The sequence below is a fragment of the Eumetopias jubatus genome, unplaced genomic scaffold, assembly GCF_037043125.1.
Source record: "Eumetopias jubatus isolate StellerSeaLion01/CBP00866 unplaced genomic scaffold, mEumJub1_p1.0 scaffold_2, whole genome shotgun sequence".
NCBI lineage: Eukaryota > Metazoa > Chordata > Mammalia > Carnivora > Otariidae > Eumetopias > Eumetopias jubatus.
Genome location: NW_028274808.1, coordinates 20,683,313 through 20,709,921, shown reverse-complemented (window position 1 = coordinate 20,709,921; position 26,609 = coordinate 20,683,313). Strand labels below are relative to the sequence as shown.

The 26,609-nt window shown below is 40.0% G+C and overlaps 1 protein-coding gene, 1 long non-coding RNA gene and 1 pseudogene across 2 annotated transcripts in view; 1 reads left to right on the top strand and 2 right to left on the bottom strand.

Moving 5' to 3' along the window:
- Positions 1-9,639, bottom strand: part of ASAH1 (N-acylsphingosine amidohydrolase 1) — a 49,095-nt gene extending 39,456 nt beyond the window's left edge. The window contains exon 1 of the mRNA XM_028099799.2: positions 9,323-9,639. Coding sequence (XP_027955600.1) covers positions 9,323-9,400 — 78 coding nt within the window. The 5' untranslated portion in view covers positions 9,401-9,639. The remainder of the gene's footprint in view (positions 1-9,322) is intronic.
- Positions 9,640-9,823: 184 nt separating this feature from the next.
- Positions 9,824-26,609, top strand: part of LOC114206126 (uncharacterized) — a 29,050-nt gene continuing 12,264 nt past the window's right edge. The window contains exons 1-2 of the long non-coding RNA XR_003608556.2: positions 9,824-10,028; positions 13,675-13,861. This is a non-coding gene — a long non-coding RNA (uncharacterized LOC114206126). The remainder of the gene's footprint in view (positions 10,029-13,674; positions 13,862-26,609) is intronic.
- Positions 18,691-20,722, bottom strand: LOC114206124 (zeta-crystallin pseudogene; annotated as a pseudogene).

Sequence of the window (26,609 nt, the reverse complement as noted above, 5' to 3'; positions counted from 1 at the left end):
CTCATATCAGACAAACTAGAGTTTAAAAGAAAGACTAACAAGAGACAAAGAAGGACACTATATAATCATGAAGGGGACAATCCAAAAAGAAGACATAACAACTGTACATATTTATGTACCCAAATACATAAAACAGCTAATAACAAACACAAAGGAACTAATATAATAATACAATAATGGTAGGGGACTTTAACACCCCACTTACTTCAATGGACAGATCATCTAAACAGAAAATCAACAAGTAAACAGTAGCTTTGAATGACATGCTGGAACAGATGGATTTAACAGATATAGTCAGAACATTCCATCCTAAAACAGCAGAATACACATTTTCAAGTGCACATGGAACACTTTCCAGAACAGATCACATATCAGTCCATTAAACAAGCCTCAACAAATTCAAGAAGACCAAAGTCATACCATGCACCTTTTCTGACCACAATGCTATGAAACTAGTAGTCAATTACAAGAAAAATCTGCAAAAAGCACAAATACACGGAGGTTAAATATCATGCTACTAAAAAATGAATGGGTCAACCATGAAATAAAAGAGAAAATAAAAAAGTACATGGAAACAAATGAAAATGAAAACAAGTGGTCCAAAACCTTTGGAATGCAGCAAAAGCAGTTCTAAGAGGAAAGTTTATAGTAATACAGACCTACCTCAAGAAGCAAGAAAAATCTCAAATAAATAACCTAACAACCTAACCTTATACCTGAAGGAGCTAGAAAAAGAACAACAAACAAAACCCAAAACCAGCAGAAGGAAGGAAATAATAAAGATTACAGCATATATAAATGATATAAAAACTAAAAACAAACAAAAAACCCAACATATCAATGAAATCAGGAGCTGGTTCTTTGAAAAAAAAAAATCAATAAAATTGATAAACCTCTAACCAGACTTATCAAGAAAAAAAGAGAAAGAACTCAGATAAATAAAATCACAATGAGACAGGAGAAATAACAACACACCACAAAAATACAAACAATTATAGAAGAATATTGTGAAAAACTATATGCCAACAAATTGGATAACCTAGAAGAAATGGATACATTCCTAGAAACATAAACTACCAAAACTGAAGCAGGAGGAAATATAAAATTTGAACAGATGATAACCAGCAAAGAAACTGAGTCAGTAATAAAAAAACTCCAAACAAACAAAAATCCAGGATCAGATGGCTTCACAGGGAATTCTACCAAACATTTAAAGAAGCATTACTTACCTATTCTCAAACTATTCTAAAAAGTAGAAGAGGAAGGAAAACTTCCAAATTCATTCTATGATGCCAGCATTACCCTGATAATCAAAACCAGATAAACCACCACAAAAAAGGAGAACTCCAGGCCAATATTTGCAATGAATACAGATGCCAAAAATCTTCAACAAAATACTAGATCTAACAATTCATTAAAAAAAAATCACTCACCCCGATCAAGTAGAATTTATTCCTGGGTTGCAGGGGTGGTTCAATATTCACAAATCAATCAACATGATACATCACATCAGTAAGAGAAAGGATAAGAACCATATGATCTTTTTAATAGACACCAAAAAAAGCCCATGACAAAGTATAACATCCATTCACGATAAAAACCCTCAACAAAGTAGGTTCAGATGGAACATACCTTAGGATTATAAAGTCCATCTATGAAAAACCCACAACCAGCACCATCCTTGAAGGGCAAAAACTCAAGAGTTTTCCGGCTAAGGTCAGGAATGGGACAAGGATTTCCACTCTCACCACATTTATTCAACATACTACTGGAAGTTCTAGCCATAAATGTCAGACAACAAAAGGTAAAATTAAAGGCAACCAAATTGGTAAGGAAAAAGAAAAACTTTCAGATGATATGATACTATATACAAGAAACCCAAAAGACTCCAGCAAAAAAACTGCTAGAACTGATCAACAAATTCAGTAAAGTTGCAGGATATAAAATCAATCTACAGAAATCTGTTGCACTTGTATACACCAATAATGAAGGAGCAGAAAGAGAAATTAGGAAAAAAAACTCCCATTTATACTGCACCCCAAATAAGAAGATACCTAGGAATACACCTAACCAAAGAGGGAAAACTAACCTGTACTCTGAAAACTATAAAACACCGATGAAAGAAATCGAAGATGACACAAAAAAATGGAAAGACATTCCATTCTCATGGATTGGAGGAAGAAATACTTTTAAAATGACTATACTGCCCGAAGCAACCTATACATTTTATGCAATCCCTATCAAAATACCAACAACATTTTTCACAGATCTAGAACAAAGAGTTCTAAAATTTATATGGAACCACAAAAAACCCTGAATAGCCAAAGCAACCGTGAAAAAGAAAAGCAGAGCTGGAGGTACTTCAAGTTATATTGCAAAGGTGTAGCGATCAAAACATGATACTGACACAAAAAACCACACATCGATCAATGGAAAAGAATAGAAAACCCAAAATTAAACGCACAACTGTATGGTCAATTAATCTTTGATAAAGCAGGAAAGAGTATCCAATAGGGAAAAAAACACAATCTCTTCAACAAATGGTGTTGGGAAGACTGGAGAGCAACATGCAAAAGAATGAAACTGGACCACTTTCTTATACCATACACAAAAACAAATTCAAGACAGATTAAAGACCTAAGTGTGAGACATGAAACTGTAAAAATCCTAGAAGAGAGCACAGGCAGTAACTTCTTTGACATTGGCTGAAGCAACTTTTTTCTACATATGTCTCCTGAGGCAAGGGAAACAAAATCTTGACATTTGCAACCACATGGAGTTACTATGCTAAGTGAAATAAGTCAGAGAAAGACAAATACCATGATTTCACTCATATGTGGAATTTAAGAAACAAAACAAAAGAGCAAAGGGGAGAAAAGAGGGTCAAATCAAGAAACAGACTCTTAATTATAGAGAACAAACTGATGGTTATCAGAGGGGAGGGCGTGGATTAAGGAGTGCACTTGTCCTGATGAGCACTGGGTGATGTATGGAAGTGTTAAATCACTATATGGTACAGCTGAAATTAATATTACATTGTAAGTAGCTGGAATTAAAAACAACAACAAGGGGCACCTGGGTGGCTCACTCAGTTAAGCATCTGACTCTTGGTTTCAGCTGACGTCATGGTCTCAGTGACGTGGGACAGAGCCCCACGTTGGGCTCCGTGTTCAAGCATGGAGTCTCCTTGAGAGTCCCTCCTCTTCCTCTGCCCCTTCCCCACTCTTGTGAGCGCGCGCTCTCTCTCTCAAATAAATAAAATCTTTTTAAAAAATGACAACAACATATAAAGGCGATGGAGGGCACAGTCTTGTTTAGCAAAGTTAGAAATGGACACTAAAAAGTAGCACTTTCCTTAAGAAAGTCTTAAGTTGCAACTATGAATTTTCCATAGACATTGTTTAATAAGAGCAATTATTAACTTTAGAAATGCAACTCTTACTGCATTCTAACTTATCCACTATACAATTCTTCTAAATATCAGAACTTTTGGTTAGTTTAGAATGTGATTTAATTCATAAAAATCAATTTATGTCCTTTTCCTGAATTTCAAGTTATCAAGGAACTTTAGGCTCATGTTTAGGATGCAAGGCCCACCACCATCACTGATTGAAGGTTACACAGTTGGTGATAGAACCAGTCTCTGCTTCCTCCCCCTGCTCTCTCTCACATGGTTTCCCACAGAGATAGCAATAAAACCAACGGCTCAATTTAATTCCTAATAAGGAACAATCTGCATTTCCTTCAGGGCTTTTGATGATCACAAGAATCAACTCAGCAAGGAGTGCAATGCAATAACGCTCACCTGTCCCTAATAATTATATCTGCATGGCCTGGGTGCAAAAGCCAATATAAAAATCAAACGAAAAGGCATATTTCTTATGAGACAATGTGAGAGACGTTAAAAGTGCTCTGTCAAGTCTTAGGAGAGAATTCCACCTGCCCTAGAAGGGAGAGCAGCCTCGCCATCATATATGTGGGAGTCAGAGGCCAATAAGATTGTGCTCTGATAATCCTGGCAGCAATAAACATAAACACCATGTACAGGGGCGCCTGGGTGGCTCAGTCATTAAGCGTCTGCCTTCGGCTCAGATCATGATCCCGGTGTCCTCGGATCGAGCCCCGGATCAGGCTCTCTGCTCCGCGGGAAGCCTGCTTCTCCCTCTCCCGTTCTCCCTGCTTGTGTTCCCTCTCTCGCTGTCTCTCTCTTTGTCAAATAAATAAATAAGTAAATCTTTAAAAATAAATAAATAATAAACACCATGTACAGACAGGACATCTACCTAGAATCTGGCTGAAAGAGGAAAGGGTAAATGTGACTGCATTTTTTTTAAAAGTAGCAGTGTAAGACCAGGGTGTTTCAGGTGCTCAGAAGGTATTAACACCAAAGTCATTCTATTTTTTTTTTAAAGATTTTATTTATTTATTTGACAGAGAGACAGCGAGAGGGAACACAAGCAGGGGGAGTGGGAGAGGGGGAAGCAGGTTCCCCGCTGAGCAGGGAGCCCGATGTGGGGCTCAATCCCAGGACCCCTGGATCATGACCCGAGCCAAAGGCAGATGCTTAACGACTGAGCCACCCAGGCGCCCCAACACCAAAGTCATTTTAAAGGGAGATGTTAGATTTGGGGGTAGAGTGGAGATAGTTGCATTCTCACCTTCAAGGGACTCTTCTACGAGGGAAGACAGCTTCAAAATCTATGTAGAGACTCGAAATGGAATTACAACAAGCTCATTTGTTGTTTAAAGTTTCTTACTATCTCCAATTTAACTATACACAATTTAATAATAGATAACCTTATCAAGACAGGTAAACATTTAAATAGATGATAAGTAAAGATTATAAATAGATGATAGGTAGAGGTTTATATAGTTGGCTTGGCATATTGTGCTGCTCTAGCACAGAGGGGGAAGAGCACAACCAACTTAGAATCTCAATCTCTCTCTCACTGGCTCTCTATCATTTCTGCTTCCTAGGACCAGAGGAAGTGGTGAAAATCTCTGTAAAATGTTTTGTAAACACTTTCTGGGTCAATAAATTCCCTAATTATTCTAGTCATTGACAGGAACTTGAACCTCTTAAGAAATTAAGCAGTCTTATTTCCTCTCCATTCATTAAGAAAAACTGCAGAGCTACTGGACACACTTTATTTAGGAAAATAACATAGAAAGTGAAAATTCTTCCATTAGCAACTCAAATGCTCCATGCCTAAAAGAAATGACATAACTTATCCAACTCCTGGAAATATTTGTGTCCTGCATAGTCAGAACTTCCATGGTTATGCTTCTAAGACTGTACAAAAAGTTCGGGAAGCCCTTATGGCCTTGTCTTCTTCACACAGTCAGAAAAAGGTAATGAAAGGTAATCTGAAGAAGTTATATAGCCCACACCAGTATTCATACCATTGGAAAAGAAGTCAAACAATTCTAGCAAGGCAATTTTAGTTCTTTAATTCACCAACAATTATTTTCTAAATAAGACTTGTTTCTTAAAATGTTCTCTGTGTACAACAGAGCAAACATAGACCTACTGAGTAAGGCATGTTTCTTGCCTATATAACAAACTCAAATGGTCAAGCGAAGTTTGTTTTCTGACCTTTGATGGGATGGTACTCTATTAAACTAGGAATATTTAGGTGAAAGGAATGGGAATAAACCTTCCATGAGGGCTGGGACCTTTATATCTATCACTAAGTTGTTAGCAGCATCTAGAACATAATGTGGCACACAGTAGGCCTGCAATATCTGTTGACTGAGTGAACAGATTATATCTGTGTGTTCCTCCCTTTGGAGTACCAGGGGAAAGCAGATGCAGTACGATAATACTGGCCAGGCCAGAAGGGGTGTATGTGACTTTTGGAAACTTTGTAAAAGTCATTGCTAAAAGCTGATCTAAGAGCTATAATGTCAATGATATTATTACTGATATGAGAACCTGATGCATAAAAATAAGTTTGATTCAGCAATTAATTACTGAGCCATTATGTTTCATTTCCACACATTTTTCAGAATCTGCTCAGAGTTATCACTGACAACAGTCACGTCTCCCACTCTGCTGCTTCGCCTTCTCATCACTCCCCAGCCTACAGCAACTGATTTTCTGCTTCCAGCACTGCTCAGGCCAAGGAGACCAATGACCTCCAACCACCAAGTATATAACAGACACCTGACATCTCAAAGGCACCCGACACAGAGAGAACCTGTCCCACTTTGCTTCTGCAAGGCTCGCTCTCACACTCTGGCTGTGGCTTTAAACTGTGCCACTTCTTCTCTACCTGACACACACACCTGCAGGTACCCCAACCTTTGCCTCATCCTCTTCTCTTTCTAGGTCATTATCTGCTCAACGTTCACTCGCTCCAATGGCTTCAAGTAGTATGCCTGTGCCTCCCATCTCCCTCCTCTGAGCTCCAGTCCCAAACGCCTCCTGGATATCCTGGTGCCCCTGAAATTCAACATGCCCAGAATAAAAACAATCTTCATTCTTCTACCCCGCAACTTCTCCCTTCTTGTGTTCCCTGGCACTGATGCCGCCATTGGGCCAACTGAGCACTCACCCAATCCTTCCTTCTGCTCCTTCTACCTCCTACTTTTCTCTAGACCCATCCACTTCTCTCCCTTTCCACTGTACCACCCTCCTGTCCATCACCCTGCACCCTGTTTTCTCCCCGACGCTAGTCTCCTCAGAGCCACTCTTGCTCTCTTCCAATCCAAACTGATCTTTTTAAAGTGAAAACCCTTAACAAGGTCCACAGAGCCCTGGATGACACCGTCTTCATCTCCCTCTTCAGATATTTCTTATGCCACCCCCGCCAGCACTATCTCTTAGTAGGTCTTTTTTTTTCTTAGTAGGTCTTTTAATAAAATCAGTAACTAAGAATGACTCAGGAAGCCCTTAAAATATGCTATATTCTGAAAAGCCTCAAACACAAAACCCACAGACATTCCAAATCAAATGATTTTTGTTTGTAATTTAAAGCCAGTTCTCACTGTTCGCATTTATCAAAAGTAGTTTTGAAATATCTTTTGTTACTATGTGGATATGCACAGTTTATCATATGATTCAAAGCGAAAAACTGCTTACTCTTGTCAGAGAATGGAGTCATTATACTTCTGTGAGGTTCCAAAGGTCCTTTTCAGCCAGCTTTTTCCAGATTAGTAAAATATTAAGAAAAGCCCAGCACAAGAGAATCCAAATTTTTATTCTCCCATGTGGGGAGGTTAAAAAACAAACAAAACCCCACGTACATAAAACAACACTTTAACAACAAAAAATGAAAAGCCATCAAATCAGAATAACAACATTCTAAATTAATAATTTTGGTTTTATGCCCTCATTTTTCTCTTTCATTAAAGACTTGTGAACACAGCTTCCCAAACTGACACGAGTGGCTAGACTAGATTTTGACAACCACTATGCTAGATAGTAACTATTGGGGCGCCTGGGTGGCTCAGTCGTTAAGCGTCTGCCTTCGGCTCAGGTCATGATCCCAGGGTCCTGGGATCGAGCCCCACATCAGGCTCCCTGCTCCGCGGGAAGTCTGCTTCTCCCTCTCTCACTCACCCTGCTTGTGTTTCCTCTCTCGCCGTGTCTCTCTCTCTCAAATAAATAAAATCTTAAAAAAAAAGAAAAACTATCTTGTTATTCTAAAGATAGCTTTTTAAAAACTCGTACTTGAAAAGATAAAGTATTGAGAAATTAAAAAAAAAAGCATCCTCTGACATGTGAAACTGCTCGGAGGTTCACAATTAGACCCCAATATTATTACAAACTGGTATGACACTCACATCCAGGCCACTTCTGTTCTCATGTTGGATATAATCAATTTCACAGAATACCTACCTCAAGGTTACTCTGAGACATGATAAAATGAAACAAAGCAAGGCTACTTGATGATTCTGTTTAAGCACAAGAACAAGGGTATTGTGCAACCCACAAAATGCCAAACACCCCCTTCTCTTGCTAAATAAACGCTTCTTCTTTACCCAATCACAGAATTGCCCCACCTTCTAAAAGTATCCAGTGTAGAGCAACCCCCCTATTCCTTGGACCTACCCCCAAACACACAACCAAAGTGCAAATCATGAAAAAAGTTTTGCCAAATGCCCTTTTATTGAGAGGCCCCACAATTTCCGATGGTGTACATCCTTTCTCACTGCAAAGAGTAATAAACTCAATCTGTCCAACTTCAGGTGTGTTTTCTGGTGACCTTTGGCTGAAGGGCACTTATGGTATCAAAGTGTTAAATTCTTTTAAAATTCTCATAATCGCAACCACTTTACAGCATATTAATTCCCTACACACGCTAAAGCAAAATAATTTTATTTCTTCTTATACCCTTCTAATCCTTGTCTACATGTACACACTTTGTATTTTTCTGTTACTGAAATCACTGTACATACTATTTTATTCTGCTTTTATTTGCTTATGTTCCATCAGTTTTAATGAATAATATCCCACCATGATTTTATTCTTAGGTCATTTCTCCTTAGAAAAAAAAAAAAAGGAAGAGAATGCATATCTTGCTCCCACTATCAATACCCTACCTAAGCTATTCAAGACCACCCTCATCTAATTTGCACCCAGATTCCTATTTATCTGATCTGTTGGCAAAGAAAAATGGAGTCTTACTGCTTTTAAAGAAGAGAAGTACTAAAGCATGCTTCAGTAAAACAGCAGTGTAACCTCTGGCTAGACATTTTCCCACTGAATCTACTTCCTTCTCTGGCTGGTCCCTCTCTGTCTCTTGCAGTTACCAAGTCTGGGTTCCTGTGACTTCCTTTTGGGGAAAGAGCCACGGGACAGGCGTTCCCATGACTCGGGGGTTAAGGCCACGGCCGCCACACCGGGGCCGGTCTGGGCTGGGACGCCGCGGCCTTTCCCAGGGACCTCAGGGGTCTAGGCTGCAGCTTCTCCTTCAGCACCTCGTCACCTGGCGGAGAATGCCAAAGTCGGCAAGCAGTCCGTCGCTTAACTGAATTACGTACACAAGTCGACTGGGACTTTTTCTCTTAACAGTTCAGGATGCGCGGGCCTGGAACTGGCACAACAAGCGCGATCACTCAAACTGGGGGTGTGCAAATCACAACCAGCACTGTACAGAGATTAGGATTTCCCCGAAAGGCTCTCTTGTCCCGACTTGTACGGAGTCAAGCCGGCGCAGGGTTCACCAGCCTGCTCTGCACCCACGCCCCCGCACACTGTACCACAGACCCCCGGAGGGATGCTGCCCGGCCCCCGCGGTTCCTCGCGCCCCACCCGCCCCGGCGCCACCTCAGCGCCGCACGCCCCTCTCCGCGCCCTCCCCTAGAGCTCACTCACCGGCGGCGCCTGCTGCGCCAACGCACAGGTAGCAGCCACGGTGAGGAGGACCAAGGTTACGCGACTCCGGCCCAGCATGGTCCCCGCCGCAAGGCCCCTCCAGAGAACGTGGGCAAAGGCGGCGATAAGCACCACCTGGCCGCGGAGCAGGCCGAGCCCGGCCGCCGCGAGACCAGTGACACCGGACCGCACCAAGCGAGACGGGGGGGGGAGCAGCGCAGAAGAGACGGGGTAGGAAGGAGAGGACGGGGCTTTTCGGTGTTGCGGCAAGTATGGCAGCAAGAGGAAAGCCTTCCAGGAAGGAGTGGGGAGCCCCCAGGAGAGGAATCGGCGCTCGCGTTAGGACTGTGATGTCGGTAGGCCCTCCCCTCTCCCCGTGGGCAGTGGTTGGGCCGAGCCTGAGCCCCGCCCCGGTGGGTGGGGCTCAAGCACTTTTCCCGGGGTCAAGCCGCCTGGACGAGCTCGCCCACCCCAGAACCTCCTCCGTTGGCGGCTGCGGGCGACACGGGGCCGGGGGGTCTCGCTCCACTCTGGGCCTGGTGCCACCTGTGCAACGTCCCCAAACGGCCCAGGGCGAGGTGTGCATTCAGGCCACCCCGTGTCAAATGTCCACGAAACGGACCCAGCTCCCCCAAGAGTCTCAAAACACGGCGGCGTAGCACGCGAGCCCGGTCCATCTTTGCCCTCCGAGGAGAGCAGGCCTGAAGTGAGTGAGCTTGTTCGTCCAGACCGTGGAGTCACTGGAGGGGCTCAGGTGTTAGGGGCAGGGAGGGGTTGGCGGGAATCTAATCCCCAGGGACATTCTGAACCCCCCCCCCCCCCCTCCGAATTACCCATTTAGGCTTTTACCGCAGAGCTGACAAGTCACAGAATTTAGGTTTCAGTTACTTGGACTTAGATACAGGTGGAATGACAGGTAGAACTGCAAACTTTCCTTCACTGATGTATTCAGCCATTGAGCAACTCTGTGTTTTCATTTAACCCATGAACCTTTAGCTTGGCAGAACTGAGCTAAACCCTGGAGAAGGGTATGTATTCAGTGCTGTTTAGCTTGCACCTGAAAGACAAATAGATTTAATTGCTTGTCATTCATGCCTTCCATGGTCAGGATCGCTCTGTTGGATGTTACTTAAAAGTCCAACAGGAAACCCCTCCGTCCAGATTGTACTTTCAGGTTGACTCTCTAGGACATCCGAACCAGCAGTTTTAATGCTTGATGAAACTTAGCATACTATCACCAAAATCTTCATTTATTTATTTTTTCTTGTGTGTTTGAAATTATAATTTTACCCATTTCTATTACTTCCTTATAAAAATCAATCTTTTTGCTGGAGATTGGGAAATGAAAATTTTATTGGGGGGTAGGTAACAATCTTCTTGTCAACCTTAAGATAGCCAGTTAATTTGCCAGCAAAATAAGTTTGTTTAGAATAGCAGAGTAATTGCAATTTAGGACATTCAAACTGCAAAACCCTAGGCAAGTTGGGAGAACAAAAAGGAGGGGCTTGTTTTTAGAGAGTAAAGGGGGAAGTTGGAAGCTGTTTGGATCTGGAGTCCATTGGAGGAGAGCAGGAGTTCCCTTGTGGTGACTTCTTATTGGCTGAGTTGTTGCTGGGACAGTAGGAAATCTTCCTTTCTAGTACTGGGGCAGTAAAGTAAGCTACTTCCTATTGTGGAAGGTACAGGTAAAGCTTTTTCCTACTGGAGTCCGTAAAAGGTGGTAAGTGGTAGTGTGTGAGAAGTCCCTCTTCAGGGCTTCCTAACGCCATTTTAAATGGGATTTTCTTTGCTCATTTTCACCCTCTCTTTGAGGAAATTTGACTTTGAGACATCTCACATGATTAAAGTGGTTCCTGATTCAACAGGAAGCAAGCAGACCATAGAAATGTTCATTAATTCAAGAAATACGGTCAGCCTACAATGTACCATGCATTTCTTCACTGACTGGGGTTAAGCAGGCAACAAAAAAGACAGAAGGTCCTTCTCTCATGAGGCTTACAGTCTAGATGAGAAATGGACAATAAACACAATACATAAGAAAATTTATATAGAATGTTACAAGGTGAGAAATGTAGAAAATGTAAGGGGGAATTAAGAGTGGGGAGAGTCACAATGTTAAATAAGATGGACAGGAGTGGCATTACTAAGAAAGTGAAGTCTGAGCAGAGATTTGAGGCAGGTGAGGGAGCTCTCCTGGAGGATGTCTAAGGAAGTGTTCCAGGCAGAGGGAGCAGTTGGGACAAAGGTTTAAAAAAAGAGAATGCCTGGCATGTTTGCCTATAGCAAGGAAGTCAGTGTAGGTAGAGCAGAAGTAAAAGAGGGAAGAGAAGTAGATGAAGTCCCAGGGGAAAGGGGAGTAAGGCAGATTACATAGGCCATTACCAGCCATTTTAAAGGGCTTCATTCTGTGAATATATTGAATTATCTTGGACCTTAAAATCAGTGTGCAGATGTAGAGGATTCCCATCTTTTAGTATCTAAATAGCTATTTGGTTTGAAGATCATTCACTTTAAATACTACTTAGGGCACTTTAAACATGTCACCAAACATATTTTTTTTCCCTATAAGAGGATGTCTGTTGGTGATTAAGTGGTCTAGCAAAATCATTCTTTATGCAGAAGAAAATTGTCATTTGGCATAATATTCTTAGGCACAATTTTCACATAATTTTGCATTCAACTTTCAAAGGCCTTTTATATACTGTTGTTTTCAAATTAAAAAATTTAAATCTACTTTTCCAAAATATACCATTTTATGCATTTTTTCTTACACATATATAATTTTTCCTACTCCATTCTTAAGTATTAGAAATGTACAGAAAGTCAAGGTGAAGCATGTGGTCATAGGAAACTTTGCCATGCTTTGTGGCATACTGACATATTCACAGAAAATGACATTTAAATGTACAAATAACCATGTTGGTGGGAAGGGTGATTCAAATACTATCTTCACAACAAGCATCAAGTTTAAGACTTGGATAACCTGTTTAGTATGCAAGACTCAGCATCAGTAATCAAACTGTTTATCAGAATAGCTGAAGTTCTTGGCAAGCTGTGGACCTTTTTAAATCTCCTACTAACATTCCTAGGTTTCTGAGGTGGAGCCTTGATTTAAAATCATTGCAATCTAAGCACCCCACCCTAAGTGAACTCTACTGCACCTAACACCACATTACTCAGAACAGGTATGGCTTGCTTTAAAAAAAGTAAATATTCAAAAATTCAAGAAATATAATGTTTCAGTTCAAAAAATAAACCTTTTACTGGAAGCATTTACCAGTGAGTTGTTTAATTTTAAAAAGGGCTTACTTTAAAACATAATCTGAGATTCCAAACTTAGACTATTGTCCATCTTTTCAGGTAGGACTCTAGAGAATAAAAGATATGAAAAATGGGAAATCAGAGGTCATGCAAAATTGTTACACAATACTTTTCCTCCAGTAACTTTATCACACTATAAAGGATTTTACTTGCTTTATGTTTTACTCGTATATAGAAAAACATGTTAAATCATTACATTCAGCTCAAGGCATCCTGTTACACAACTACAAACTTAGAGCTCACATTGAATATAATTGTCCTTTCTTAATGTCAAAGTAAAATAATTATCTTAGTTATCTTTCACTTGGCACTTACCTCTTTCTTTGTGAAATACTTTTGATGTCTTACTGAATCTCTGACACCTCAGGCATGTGCGTTTGAAGAGCCACTTTAAAAAAGTCCTTTTGTCCTACTTCCACTTCCTTTGATAAGACATGATTCTGACCTGAAAATTATTTAATTGAGCTCAAATCCAATAATCTCTAATTTTTTTGTTCTTATTTCATATTCTTATATAGTTCCCTTTTACCTAAGCCCTATTTAATGTTCCTGCCAGTTGTTTCTCCTAAGTTTGTGATAAATTCACGTATTCTCACAATACCTTTGAGCACTTACTCTCGGTGCTGGGTAACTGGTGAACAGATGGCCATGCCTTCCCAGGGCTTTCAGCCTCGTGGTGGAGAAAAATGACGATGGAAGGGAAAAGGTAAATCAGATGGGTGTCTTGAAAGCTTTCAGTACGTTTGGATTATTATTCCATACTCTCACCTCTGGTTTAATATTGTAGATGCTTCCCCAACCTCAGTTCCACTCTTCCAGTATGCAGCAGCCAAATGATCTGGATGAGCCATATCCGTATCCTGATCTCTGGACGTGGGCCCTGGCTGGCCTAACCTTAAGGTTGCCCTATCCTTCTTGCCACAGTGCTTGGCTCCAACGTTAATCATTTAGACTCCTGAATCCAACAGGCCATTTTTTGAAGTTCAAGGTTTTGCTCTATGATTGAAGCAGTTGTCCTTATCTTCTAACAGGAAAAAGTTAGCTAGTAGTCCTCATTGCTACTGGCATTCATGCTGTGAACTTGAAGGGACCTGCCTAAGGAGGAGTAGATACTGTGGACAGCAAAGAGGAGAGATGGAAAGAAACTGGGTCATTATGACATTGTTAAGCTGCTAGATCCACCGTGGAGCCTGCACAACAGCTGGACTCTTCATTAATGTGAGCCACTCCTCCTCTTTATTATTTAAGCTAGTTCAAGATGGTTTGCTTACAAGTTGTGTCTAATACCATATTAAAACAGGTATCGCTACCTTCTCAAGAGCACAGGATTTACTGTAAAGCTGTAATGCTTAAGTTTCAAGGCCTTCACTTGCTCAGGCCTCTTCCAAACTTTCTACCTAATTTCACACTTGCAATTTTATATTCTTTTCCTTAAAGAGGACTATCCAAATTGTGGAAGCTTCAGGCTTCACAAAACCTGCATCTACCATCAGACGTTCTAGGGAGAAAACACCCACCTTTCTCTTTAATTCCTTCAATCCACATGTTCCTAGGAAAGGAATGCCTTACCTAATTGGTAAATAGCTGGAAGGGTCACTGCACACACGTGGCCTGACCTCTCTCACTGAGATCTGCTTGCTCACAGTGATAAGCTCACTGCAGCAAGCCCTGGGTGACAAGAGTGAAAGGGGAAGTAGTTGGCTGCCTTTGACCACATCTTCCAAACCTGGCACTTGTCCAACAAAGTTTAAAAACACTGTGTTCTCACAATGGCTATGAAGACTCTGAAGAAAGCATCATGAAGGACTGGCTCTGGGAGATGTGGAGAGAAGGAAGTCAAGGACTGGAGCCTTTTGTACGTACTTGCGCCTGCTACTCCCAGCCCACCCTCCTCTGTTCACTCCCCCCATGTTAGAAACTGGCTGTGCCCCTGGGGAGCAGTTGGCATCTGTCAAGGGACTGACTGCATGAATACATTCCAGAGGAGAAAGACTCGGGATCCCATATGGGCCTCAGGTCTAAGTGTTTTCTCTATTCCAGTTTACTCAGCAGTAAAGCTGATATTGATCCCCATCTAATGCCTGTTTATATTTCTCAATTGTTTTCACTTCAGAAAGTGAGGAGACTGCTTATCACCCCGAAATGACAACAGAAGTCAGCAATAGCAATTCTAGTAATAATCTATGTATAAAAAGTACTAGATGACCAACTGAAACTACCAAGTAAATCCTAAGTGCTATGAAAGAAACACATGTGGTAAAATACAAATTCCTGATCTCAGGGAGTCTCCAACTGAAAAAGAAGAGTACTAACATAAATATATAATATATATATAATATATAACTTAGGAAGCCAATCACAATTCAGACATATATATGTTCAGTTATTAGACTGAACCATATGAAATCACCATTTTTGTAGGTTAAAAAGTAATCAGACATCAACACTTCCACATGGCCAACCTATTATTACCAACACCCAACATATTCACAATTATTTGACTTGAATTGGAAGCTGGTGCCATCACACTGCAGATTATCTGTAGGTCTCTCTACTGGCTCCTGGTTCTCCTCAGCCCTTGGAGATTTTTCATACCTGGCTCACTGTCACTTTTTCTAATGTGATTCTCAATATTCTTGGTGATTGCAATATCCACAAAAAACAATCCTCTTCGTACTCCGGTTTCTTGACTTCTTCTCTTGCAATGTTCTTGGCCTCTGTTTTACCTCAAATACCTTAGACATTGGAAATTTTACTTCATTTTGCTTATAAATACCACTGTCTTGATTCTTCCTCACTGGCACATCTTGAATATTCTCTGTTGGTTTCTTCTCATCAACTGACTTCTATATGTGGGGTGTCTCAGGCCGTCTTCAGGTGTCTTTTCTCCTTTTCCTATGCTCACTCCTATGTGCTCTCATCCAATATCATGATATTAATGCCTTCTCTCGTTTGATGACTCTCAAATTCATGTCACCAGCTCAGACCTGTCCCCTGAACTCAGACTCATCTATTTGTCTTCTCAACATCATCTACTTGGGATATGTAATAGGCATCTTAAGCTTATCATGCCTAAAAATGACCTCTCTATTTTCTCTTTCCTAATCCACATGGTCCCTATCTCACCAAATGGCAATTTCATTTTCTAGTTTGCTTAGACCAAAGATCTTATAGTTAATTACCTTTGACTTTTCTCTTTCTTACCATATACCCAGTACACCAGCAAATCCTTTTGGCTCTACCTTCAGAATATATGGAGAATCTGATCACTTCTTACCAGTTCCACTTCTGCCTTGGTCCAAGTTACTCTCATCTGGATTATTTTAATAGCCTTGTAACTGGTATCCCTGCTTTTCCCCATCATCAAATCTCCACATAAATCAGATCATGTCACTCCTCTCCTCAAAATCCTCCAATGTCTTCCTACCTCACTCAGCATGAAAGCCAGTGTTCTTACCATGGCTTACAAGGCCGCTTAGGATCTGGCTAACCTGCTACTTCTCTGATCTCATATCCTTCCAGCTTTGCCTTTTTTTCATGATGCTCTAGCCACATTCATCTTCTTTACAGACTTCAAACGTGTCAATTAGGCTTCACTTGAAAAATGTAGTACTAACTGCTCCCTCTGTGTAGAATGTTCTTTCACAGAGAGAAATGAGGTTCATGCAAATGCTCAGACAGTCCTTTATTAGGGAGCCTTCCTACAGCATCATATGTAAGACTCTACAGGTATTCCTTTTCCTCCTTCTTCCCACTTAACCTGACTCCAAACAGCATCCCCCACCTGCTGTTATATCTGTTTTCTTCTTGTTTAGCATCTGTCTCCTAAGGGCAGGGATTTTCTTTTGTTTAACTGCTTAGTCTCAGCACCTAGAACAGTGTCTAACACATCATAGCACTCCATAACAAATACTTGTTGAATAAACTAAAGGAACTGCATTAACATCATATGCCAAGTGGTGTCTAAAATAATGTAAGGAATCACCAAATTACAAATGGATTTTTTCCAGAAGTTTTTAAGTTGGGTGTTTGGAAATCAGTATGCATTTTCCAACAAATATGAAGGAAGTGCTGTTATTCCCATCTATGGTTGAGAAATCTGAGACTTAGGGTAAGTAACTATGCTTAGGTTTTCTGATTTCAGTACACCTAACTAACCACTACACTAAATTCCCAGGCCAGATTGCAAAACCATATGTAAGTCCATGGTTCGGATATATTCTATAAAAAAGAACTATAATGGAAGACACCTATCTTACACACAAATAGCTGTATCTAGAGCCTGGATTGACCTCCTAGCTCTCTAGATTGTTCATTCAGTTACCCCTATTCCTTGGTGGTCTTTGCTTTCATCAGCCTATCTGCTTTCTTCCCATCCATCAGCTCACTGCTTCCTTGCCATCCTCCCCTCCCCAGCTTTGATTCCATGTTCCATCATTTTACTACTCACTTGCCAATATATGAGATTTTTGCTTTTTGTTCTTTTATTACCTGTCCTGTAAAACCCCAACCCTGGAGGAATACAATTATCTTCTGTACATACATACCTACACTGCTGAGTTCTGCTCAACTAATTAATTATCCTTATAAAAATCTTCTTGGTCCTTAATACTATGTAGCAAATCTATGATTCTCATGCACTTTATCTGTCCCTTAACAACTCTTTCAAAACCCTCTTCCCAAAACTTTCATCATCTACTATTTCTTGCATTACTCTTAGATTACCTTATCTTCTTTTTCATGGAGAAAATTTCAGAAAGGAACGACCTCAATTCTCTGCCACCAAATCTACATACAAATCTGTACCTGTCCCTAACCTTTCTACTTCTGCCACAGCGGAGAGTCTGTCCCTCCTATTTAAGTCCAATCTCCTCACTTGTCTTCTAGGTTCTCACTTCTACTTCCTTTTCAGGAATACCATCCTATAAATTATGCCTTCTCTCTTGCACTTCTAACCTTTTCTTCTCTCTTGACTTCTTGACATTAGCATTTAAAAGTACTCAGATCTCCTCTATGTTAAGAATAAAGTCTCCCTTAAATCCCGTTGCCAATCTCATTCTCCTCCATTCATAGCCAAAGTCCTCAAAAGAGTGTACTACACTGGAAATTCCCAGATACTGACCTATGCACTAGTATCACATCATCAGGAGTTCCCATGCATCTGTGGTAAAATAAACAATAAGTTAATGCTACCCACGTTTACCCATTTAGCAAGTTCGAGATATATATATTGGAAGTTACCAGTTGTCTTCTGAGGACTGTCTCACATTTTCCAAATGTGTAAAATTTTAGATTTATCTTTTAAAAACACTTCATTTGTGCTTCAACTTTCGATCTTCCTTAGCTGTGTGCTAATTTCTATAATATATATTCCAAGAGGGAGTAGTTTCTGCATTTTTGATATTTTTCTCTATATGGTATATATCTCTTTTATGGTGAGTATATTGGAAGATGGTAAAGAAATTAGCAGTCTTTTATAAACTCTGAAGGAGTTTAAGGCATTACTAAGTATCAGTTAACTCTAAGTTATCTTTTTTTTTTTTTAGGGTTTCTGAATAATTCACTGCATTTTGCAGAATATATGGTCTTTGTTCCCTTTTTTCATTTTTGGACTAACTTTATGGCTAAGTCAGAGTCCAATTTTTGCATGTACCAAATGTCTGAAAGAATATCAGTCCTCTTATGTAAAATGTTATTCACATATCCTGAAGTTTACATTTTATGATTATGCCATTCAATTCTGAGTTTTGTCTGCTCAATATATTAAATATTTAGAGCTATATGCTATGGTAGATTTTCCAGTTTCTTCACATAGTTCTCAATTTTTGCTTGTATATTTTGATGTTATTTGATGTGTACAAGTTTAGAATTGTTTTATCTTCAAACTGAAATGACTTTTTATCATTATATAGTAATCTGATTTATTTTTTTTTTTCTAAAGGCAAATCTTGTCTTTTAATATAAGAAACTCACTGAATCAAATGAATGCTGATAGAGCAAAGGTAGTGTAATTAAACTGGGACAGGAAACTTCTAATTGCATAGGAAATACATGAAAGAATTAATCATTCTAAGAGAAGAATCATTTTCCTACGAGCCCCACTGTTATGGATGATATTTTCGTGAGCCTGGGCCACCTTCTCCAGTGAATACTGAGAACCTATTACAGGTCTCAACCAACCAATTTCCATTACAGCTTGAAGGGCGGCTGCAAATTGCCTAAATTCCTCCTTAGTTGATGAATAGAGAGCAACTCCAATTATACTAGATTCCTTTGCCATGATGTCCCGTGGGTTTATTTCAATAGGACCTCTGCTGCCAACAACTATTACTCGTCCTCCATATGACAGAAGATTCAAATCATTACTAAGATTTACATTAGCTAACATTTCAATGATCACATCAATTCGTTTTTCACCAACAGATTTCTTAATTTTATCAATATAATTAAGTTCTCTGTGATTGAACACTTCATGGGCTCCATTTTGCAAAACAATGTTTTGTCCTTCCTCAGTACCAGCTGTGCCCAAAACCTTTAAGACATAAGCTCTGGCAATCTGGCATGCTGCTAGTCCAACTCCTCCACTAGCCCCATGAACCAGCACACTTTCTCCAGCTTTCACACGGGCACTGTGGAGCAGAGCTCGATAAGCAGTAAAATAGAGAATACCAAAGGCAGCTCCCTGCTCAAAGTCCAGTTTTTCTGGCAGTGTGTAAACACTGTGATCTGCTGCGAGAGCATACTCGGCATAGCCCCCAGAGATGGTGCTGGTAGTGAAAACTCTGTCACCTTTCTTGAAAGTGAATACATTATCTCCAACGGCTTCTATTACACCAGCCACATCTGAACCAGGAGTATAGGGTAAGAGTGGTTTTCTGCTGTAAGTACCAGAACGAATATATGTTTCCACTGGGTTTACACCACACGCGTGGACTTTGATCAGAACCTGATGGTCTTTTGGAATTGGTACTGCAATATCCGACTGGAGTTTCAGAACTTCTGGTCCACCAAATTCAAAAACTCGAATCGCTCTCATCAACTTCTGTCCAGTCGCCATGGTGATCCGGTTCTAGAGTGGGGAAGCAAAACCTGCGAAGCCTCACTCAGACTCCACAGAAAAGGGGACGGACCTGGGCCAGTAATCTGATTTATACAGTAACTTCTTTTGAATTTGTAATTAACATAGCTGTAATTTTTTTTGTTAAAATACCTTTTCTCCACTCATTGATTTTTCTGAATTCTTATGTGTCTTTAAACAATTTTTGCTTGATGTTTAAAAATACGATTGAAGGAGCACGTGGGTGGCTTAGTCAGTTAAGCGCCTGACTCTTGGTTTCAGTTCAGGTCATGATCTCATGGTTATAAGGTTGGGTCCTTGCATCTGGTTCAGCACTCAGCAAGGAGTTGGCTTGAAGATTCTCTCCCTCTGCCCCTCCCCCACTCACATGTGCATATGCACGCACTCTCAAAGAAATCTTTAATAAGATGAAATAAAATAAAATAAAAAAGGTGATTGAAAAATTTTGGAATGCTTGGCAAATTTACATTTTGATGACTTTTTTACATTGATTTCTGATATTATATGCTTTCCACCTATTTTTCCTTTTCAAATTTCTTTTCCTTTTTTTTTTTTTTAAGATTTTTATCTATTTGTTAAGAGAGAGCGTGAGCACAAGCAGGGGGAGAAGCAGGCTCCCTGCTGAGCAAGGAGCCCAATGCAGGGCTTGATTCCAGGACCCTGAGAGCATGACCTGAGCCAAAGGCCAATGCTTAACCAACTGAGCCACCCAGGCATCCCTTTCTTTTCCTTTTTAAATTTCTTTTGGATTATTTTTTCCCCTCTTTTTGTTGGAGAATATATGGTCTTTGTCTCTTTTTTCACTAGTTACCCTAAGTATTTTATTTTTTTTAAGATTTTATTTGACAGAGAGAGAGATAGCGAGAGCAGGAACACAGGCAGGGGGAGTGGGAGAGGGAGAAGCAGGCCTCCCGCAGAGCAGGGAACCCCGTGCAGGGCTCAATCCCAGGACCCTGGGATCATGACCTGAGCTGAAGGCAGACGCTTAACAACTGAGCCACCCAGGTGCCCCACACCCTAAGTATTTTAATTTGCCTACTTAACAAAGTTAACATTTTTTTTCCTCTCCTCTTGAACAACTTTAAGACCTTATAATAGTTTGTCCAATCTCCCTCTTACTGTCAACAGCATGCTATTTTTGCCTAATACTTAGTTTTAACATCCCTTTTACAAATTATTTTTTTAAATACAGTTTTGCTTAGTTTACCCATTATTATCTTTGATATCTTTGCTTGACATTTCTTTTCACATCTCTGACCTTCTGGGATAATTTTCCTTCTTCCTAGACTTTCTCTGTTGTAATTTCTTTTAATAATGATCTATTGGTGATAAATCCTCTCAATTTTTCTCTCTAAAATATCTTTATTTTGCTTTATTATTATTTTTTTTTGCCTTACTATTGGAAGAAACTTTCTAGGTTGACAATTATTTGTCTCAGCTCATGGAAGATACTCTTCTGCTGTCTTTTGGCTTCCTATCTGCTGGTGAGAAGCCAGCAGTCTGCTGAATTGACATACGTTTGGGTGATTACTCTTTTATTTTCTAGCTCTTTTTATTTTTTTTATTTTTATTTTTTTTTAAAGATTTTATTTATTTGAGAGAGAGAGAGAGAGAATGAGAGATAGAGAGCACGAGAGGGAAGAGGGTCAGAGGAAGAAGCAGACTCCCTGCTGAGCAGGGAGCCCGATGTGGGACTTGATCCCGGGGCTCCAGGATCATGACCTGAGCCGAAGGCAGTCGCTTAACCAACTGAGCCACCCAGGCGCCCTTCTAGCTCTTTTTAAGATGAAACGTTTTTCTATGTAGTTCTGCAGTTTCACCACGATGTGTTGAAGTGTCTGTCTTTATTTCTTATGCTTGGGATTCCCTGGGATTCCAAGATCTGAGGTCTCAAAAATCAGTCATTACCTTTATCATCTCTTTCCCGTTCTGTTACCTACTTTTTATACTTCAATCGGACATATATTAGACATTTTCATCATCATGTTCTGTGTCTCTCTTGACCTTTATTTCATCATATAGTCCATCTCCTTGTCTCTGTAAACTGTACTTGGGGCCACTTAACCAGATATATTCTAGTTTATTAATTCTCTCTGGCTTTGTTTGATGTTTAATGCACCAGCTGAATTTTTAATTGTTTTTTATTTTTTTTCTTTCATATCTGCTTTGTCTTTTTCTTTTTTTAAGATTTTTATTCATGAGAGACAGAGAGAGAGGCAGAGGCAGAGGGAAAAGCAGGCTCCCCTCACAGCAGGGAGCTCGATGCGGGAGTAGATCCCAGGACCCTGAGATCACAACCTGAGCTGAAGGTAGACGCTTAACCGACTGAGCCACCCAGGCACCCTGCTTGGTCTTTTTATTATGTTGTAGTTCTTGCTTATATTCTGGAGTTTTATTTAAGTATAGTTTATATTCTACATTTGGTATTTTTAAATTTTTCTACTTGTTTCTCTTTGTTCTAATGGTATTGTGTTTTTCTGTGTATTTTTTTTTTAAAGATTTTATTTATTTATTTGACAGAGAGAGAGAGAGAGAGGGAACACAAGCAGGGGGAATGGGAGGAGAAGCAGGCTTCCCGTGGAGCAAGGAGCCCGATGTGGGACTCAATCCCAGGACCCTGAGATCATGACCTGAGCTGAAGGCAGACGCTTAACGACTGAGCCACCCAGGCGCCCTCTGTGAATTTTTAATTTTGACTGTGAGCTGCTTATTTTCTTTGAAAAATTTTTTTTGGTAGGATTTATTTTAAGGTCAGAAAAACAGAACCAACTGAAACCATTTCAAATTGAATTATCTCCTTGAAATTTTTTCTTTTAAAATAAGAGGTAGTGTGACTTTGAGTCACAAACCCATCTGAAGCCAGCTTATGGTTACATCTCAAGGGAAGATTCTTTTTCCTTCCATTCTACTTAGTGCCAAAGAAAACATTTCTTTGTACCCCTGTTTGTGCAATAAGATTTATTTCTCATTCACTGTTATCCTTGAAGGTATAGCCCTTTGTAGTCACTCATGGGTGAATACAGGCTCCTACATCCCATTTCTTGGGTTCCTGTTGAAGCCAAACCTCAAAGTCTCTGGGATTTGGCAGAAACTTTTAGGTGAGAGTGAGCTTGGTACTTATCGGCCTTGGACGTTCCTGCTTTCCCTCTGGTATCTATAGATTCCTTTCTTTTATGTGAATGAGTGATGTTTCAAAAGATATTTGCAAATATTTTATCCAGTGTTATCAGTTGTTCTATTAAGGAGTACCATTCACAGTATCTAAGCTGTCACACTACTGAAAGTAGAAGCCCTGGTTTTATAAAATCAAGGTCAAACTCCCCCACTTCCCTTGGGTTTAAAATGAGTGAGGTGCAAAATCCCAGGAAAAAGAGAGAAAGGAAGAAAGAAAGAAGTCAGTGCATTTAGTACTTGTGACTCTGTGTAGTTAAATGGTTGGTATATCAGCACCATTCCCCTCAACTCCTGGGTAGAAGTTGCAACAATGGGGGTGGGAGGAGAAGAAAGAACAGTGAATGTGTTCTTAAGACATGTAAGATGACTTTTCATCTTTCATTTCTTATTTAGATCACATGGCAAATTGATCAGTTATTTTCTTTCTTTCTTTTTTTAAAGATTTTATTTATTTATTTGACAGAGAGAGCGAGAGAGTACAAGCAGGGGGAACAGTAGAGGGAGAGGGAGAAGCGGACTCCCTGCAGGGAGCCCGATGCGGGGCTTGATCCCAGGACCCTGGGATCATGACCTGAGCCGAAGGCAGACGCTTAACCATCTGAGCCACCCGGGTGCCCCTGATCAGTTATTTTCTAATATTAAAGAGAAAACTTTGGATCCTGTTTACAGTTGGAACTGGGCAAGATGTGGAATTTTTTTTTTTTTAAGATTTTATTAATTTGACAGAGAGAGACACAGTGAGAGAGGGAACACAAGCAGGGGGAGTGGGAGAGGGAGAAGCAGGCGTCCTGCCGAGTGGGGAACCCGATGCGGGGCTTGATCCCAGGACCCCAGGACCCTGGGACCATGAGCTGAGCCGAAGGCAGACACTTAACGACTGAGCCACCCAGGTGCCCCAAGATGTGGAATTTCTTAGAGCTAATGTATTTGTTATATAGGAAAATGTTAGTATTGAATTGGGAAATGATACTTTATGTTCTATGAATGCAGTAACTAGTAAATAATATTATATTAAAAAGAATACTTTATTAGATTTAGAAGTAAAACTACAAGAAAATTAAATCTATTAATAACAGAGAGGGCTTGGAACTGAGAGAGTATATTTCAAAACATTTTAAATGAAAAGTGCACTGGGTAAAGGGATGCTCTTGGAGGGTCATTCAGAGATAGACACCAGGATTTCCAATCTCAGAAGACACTGGAGCAAAAAGCACGTTTAACCCAACTGGTCTGGGTGGAGTAATTTAAGATGGGAGTAAACAATCAGCCGAGCTGCGAGACAGAATTTTTTAAGGCAGATGAAAGAAAGGTCACAGTAGTGTGAATGCTGGAGTCAATGAAACCAAGATGGGAGACTCCATGAAGACAGGACTATGAGCCAGATTTCAGGTGGGTCAGGATACTGATGAAGAGCAGTGCAGAACTGCAGTGGTAATGGGTATGGATGGTATGTGCTTCAAAGCCTGAGCTGATGGGTGGGGTTAATGAGAAGTTTCAAAACTGGTACTTGGGGCCATGGTATATAATTCTCCAATTCTGGATGCACTGGAATGAGAGCTGAATTCAGAGTGGAAAAAGATCAGAAGGGGCATTTTCATGGGAGAGTCAAGAACAAATTTGTCTATTAGAATTTTTTGTTTACCCTTTTTTTTTTGGTAGAATTGATAAGATTTTTTAAAAATTTTTTATTGTTATGTTAATCACCATACATTACATCGTTAGTTCTTGATGTAGTGTTCCATGATTCATTGTTTGTGCATAACACCCAGTGCTCCACGCAGAATGTGCCCTCTTTAATACCCATCACCAGGCTAACCCATCCCCCTACCCTCCTCCCCTCTGGAACCCTCAGTTTGTTTTTCAGAGTCCATCGTCTCTCATGGTTCGTCTTTACCCTTCTGTTAAATGCTTAAATCTTTGTCCACTTTCCTATACTATGGAAAGGGCACACTGGTGTGGAATGAGGTTAGAGTAGTAAAAGGAACACAAAAAAACAAAATTGGTAGTCACAGGTGGAGAGGTAGAAGCAGCAGTGATGGAAATGTAGAAGGCCTTCTAGAGAGGATTTTTGGACTAAAAATGAAGAACAAGGGAACACGCAAGAAGGTTCTGTTTCTGTAGACAGATAGGGAAATTCTTTTTCTACACAACAACAGAAAATTGAAAAACATTCCTACTGCTGTGCAAGCTGATCTAAATTAGGATTTAGGGTTGAGGTGCTGTGTAGAACAGCCTAGGTTGGTCTGAAGTCCACTGGTCTTTCCTAAATAAGCACCACACTTGAGAAAGTCATTTTATACACACAGGTACTATCAAGCTGAATGAATGCTGGTGGGCTGCTAAACTATTATCTTAATTTTAAGTTCTCCCGAACCTGGGTATATCCCTGGGGTTTTTCTGCTACCAGTTAAAAAAACAAACAAAAAAAACTCTTGGTGGAATATATTTGGCAGCAGAATGAAAAAACAGGTACTAATATTTACACAAACATAAAGAATAATAAAGAAAAAGGATAATAAAGAAAAAGAATAAATAAAACATTAGAAGCTTAAAAGCACTGTCTATTTTTCCCGCTGGGTGACTGACTAGCTGTACAACTTAATTTTGTCAGGTGGTAGTTAGGGAACTAATAGCAGTCATGACTTGATTCCTTACCTTGGCATCCACTTATATTTAAGTTTTCACCTTTTTAAAGGAATAATGAGGCGTGCCTTGTTTTCTTTGTTCTCCTCCTCACAGTTCCACTTAGTTTCTAAGGACCAGAATTAGGAAATTGCATGATGGAAAAATAAACACTAACAAGTAGTGCTACACCCCTTTTTCTCTACTAGCAGCACTCAGAACAGGATTGCAAAACCTCATTAGATTTGCAAAACATGATAAAAAAAATAAACACCTGCAGATCTTAATTTATTAAGTCCTGGCTATGCTCTCTGAAAATTTATCCCTTATGAAATACAAGGGCAGCACTGAAACAAAGCTAAATGGAAAGATGGCATATTGTTTCTCCATCATAGAAAATAAGCCTCAGCAATATTTAAGAGAAGTAGTCCAGTGGCATAAAATTAAACAGAAATACACCAAATTGTATTTTCCTGGGGTGAAGTAAACAGGAAATGTCATAAAGCAAAACCTGCCTTAACAACCATCAAGTTCCCTTAATAAAATATGCACTTTAAAATAAACTAAGCCAATAGGTGGGTGAGGAAAGGGGAAATACAGTTGTGGAATTTTTTTTTTTCACATTTTGTTTCTAATCTTTTCATTAAATGAAATGGATTTCAACAGGACCGAGCCTGAAAAAGTTACAATGGAAGTTACCTGTATTAAGGCCCTCAGGCTAATATTACGACAATGCCATTTAAAAAAAGTATCATGAAGAGAAAGTCAGTTATAAAAGCTATCCTATCTTACTAATTTGGTTAATGAAATATGGTAGAATGTTTTAATATGTTCTTCTGTGTCTTAAAGGCTTAGGATAACTGAAAAAATATAATTCCTGCTAGAATAGAGAGTTGAAGCCATGGACTGATTGGCATCTAGACTGGGACTGACCCAGGAATTGCATGGTATTTGGAGAGGTACTGGGCCACCAGGTATGATGAGTTCATTTTCGGAATTCAGGCCTATCCTAAGAGGTGTGAATATATTAATTTATTGTAATGACTAACTTCTTTCTAGAGAATGTGAGAGTTTTGTGTCTGTATGTCAGAA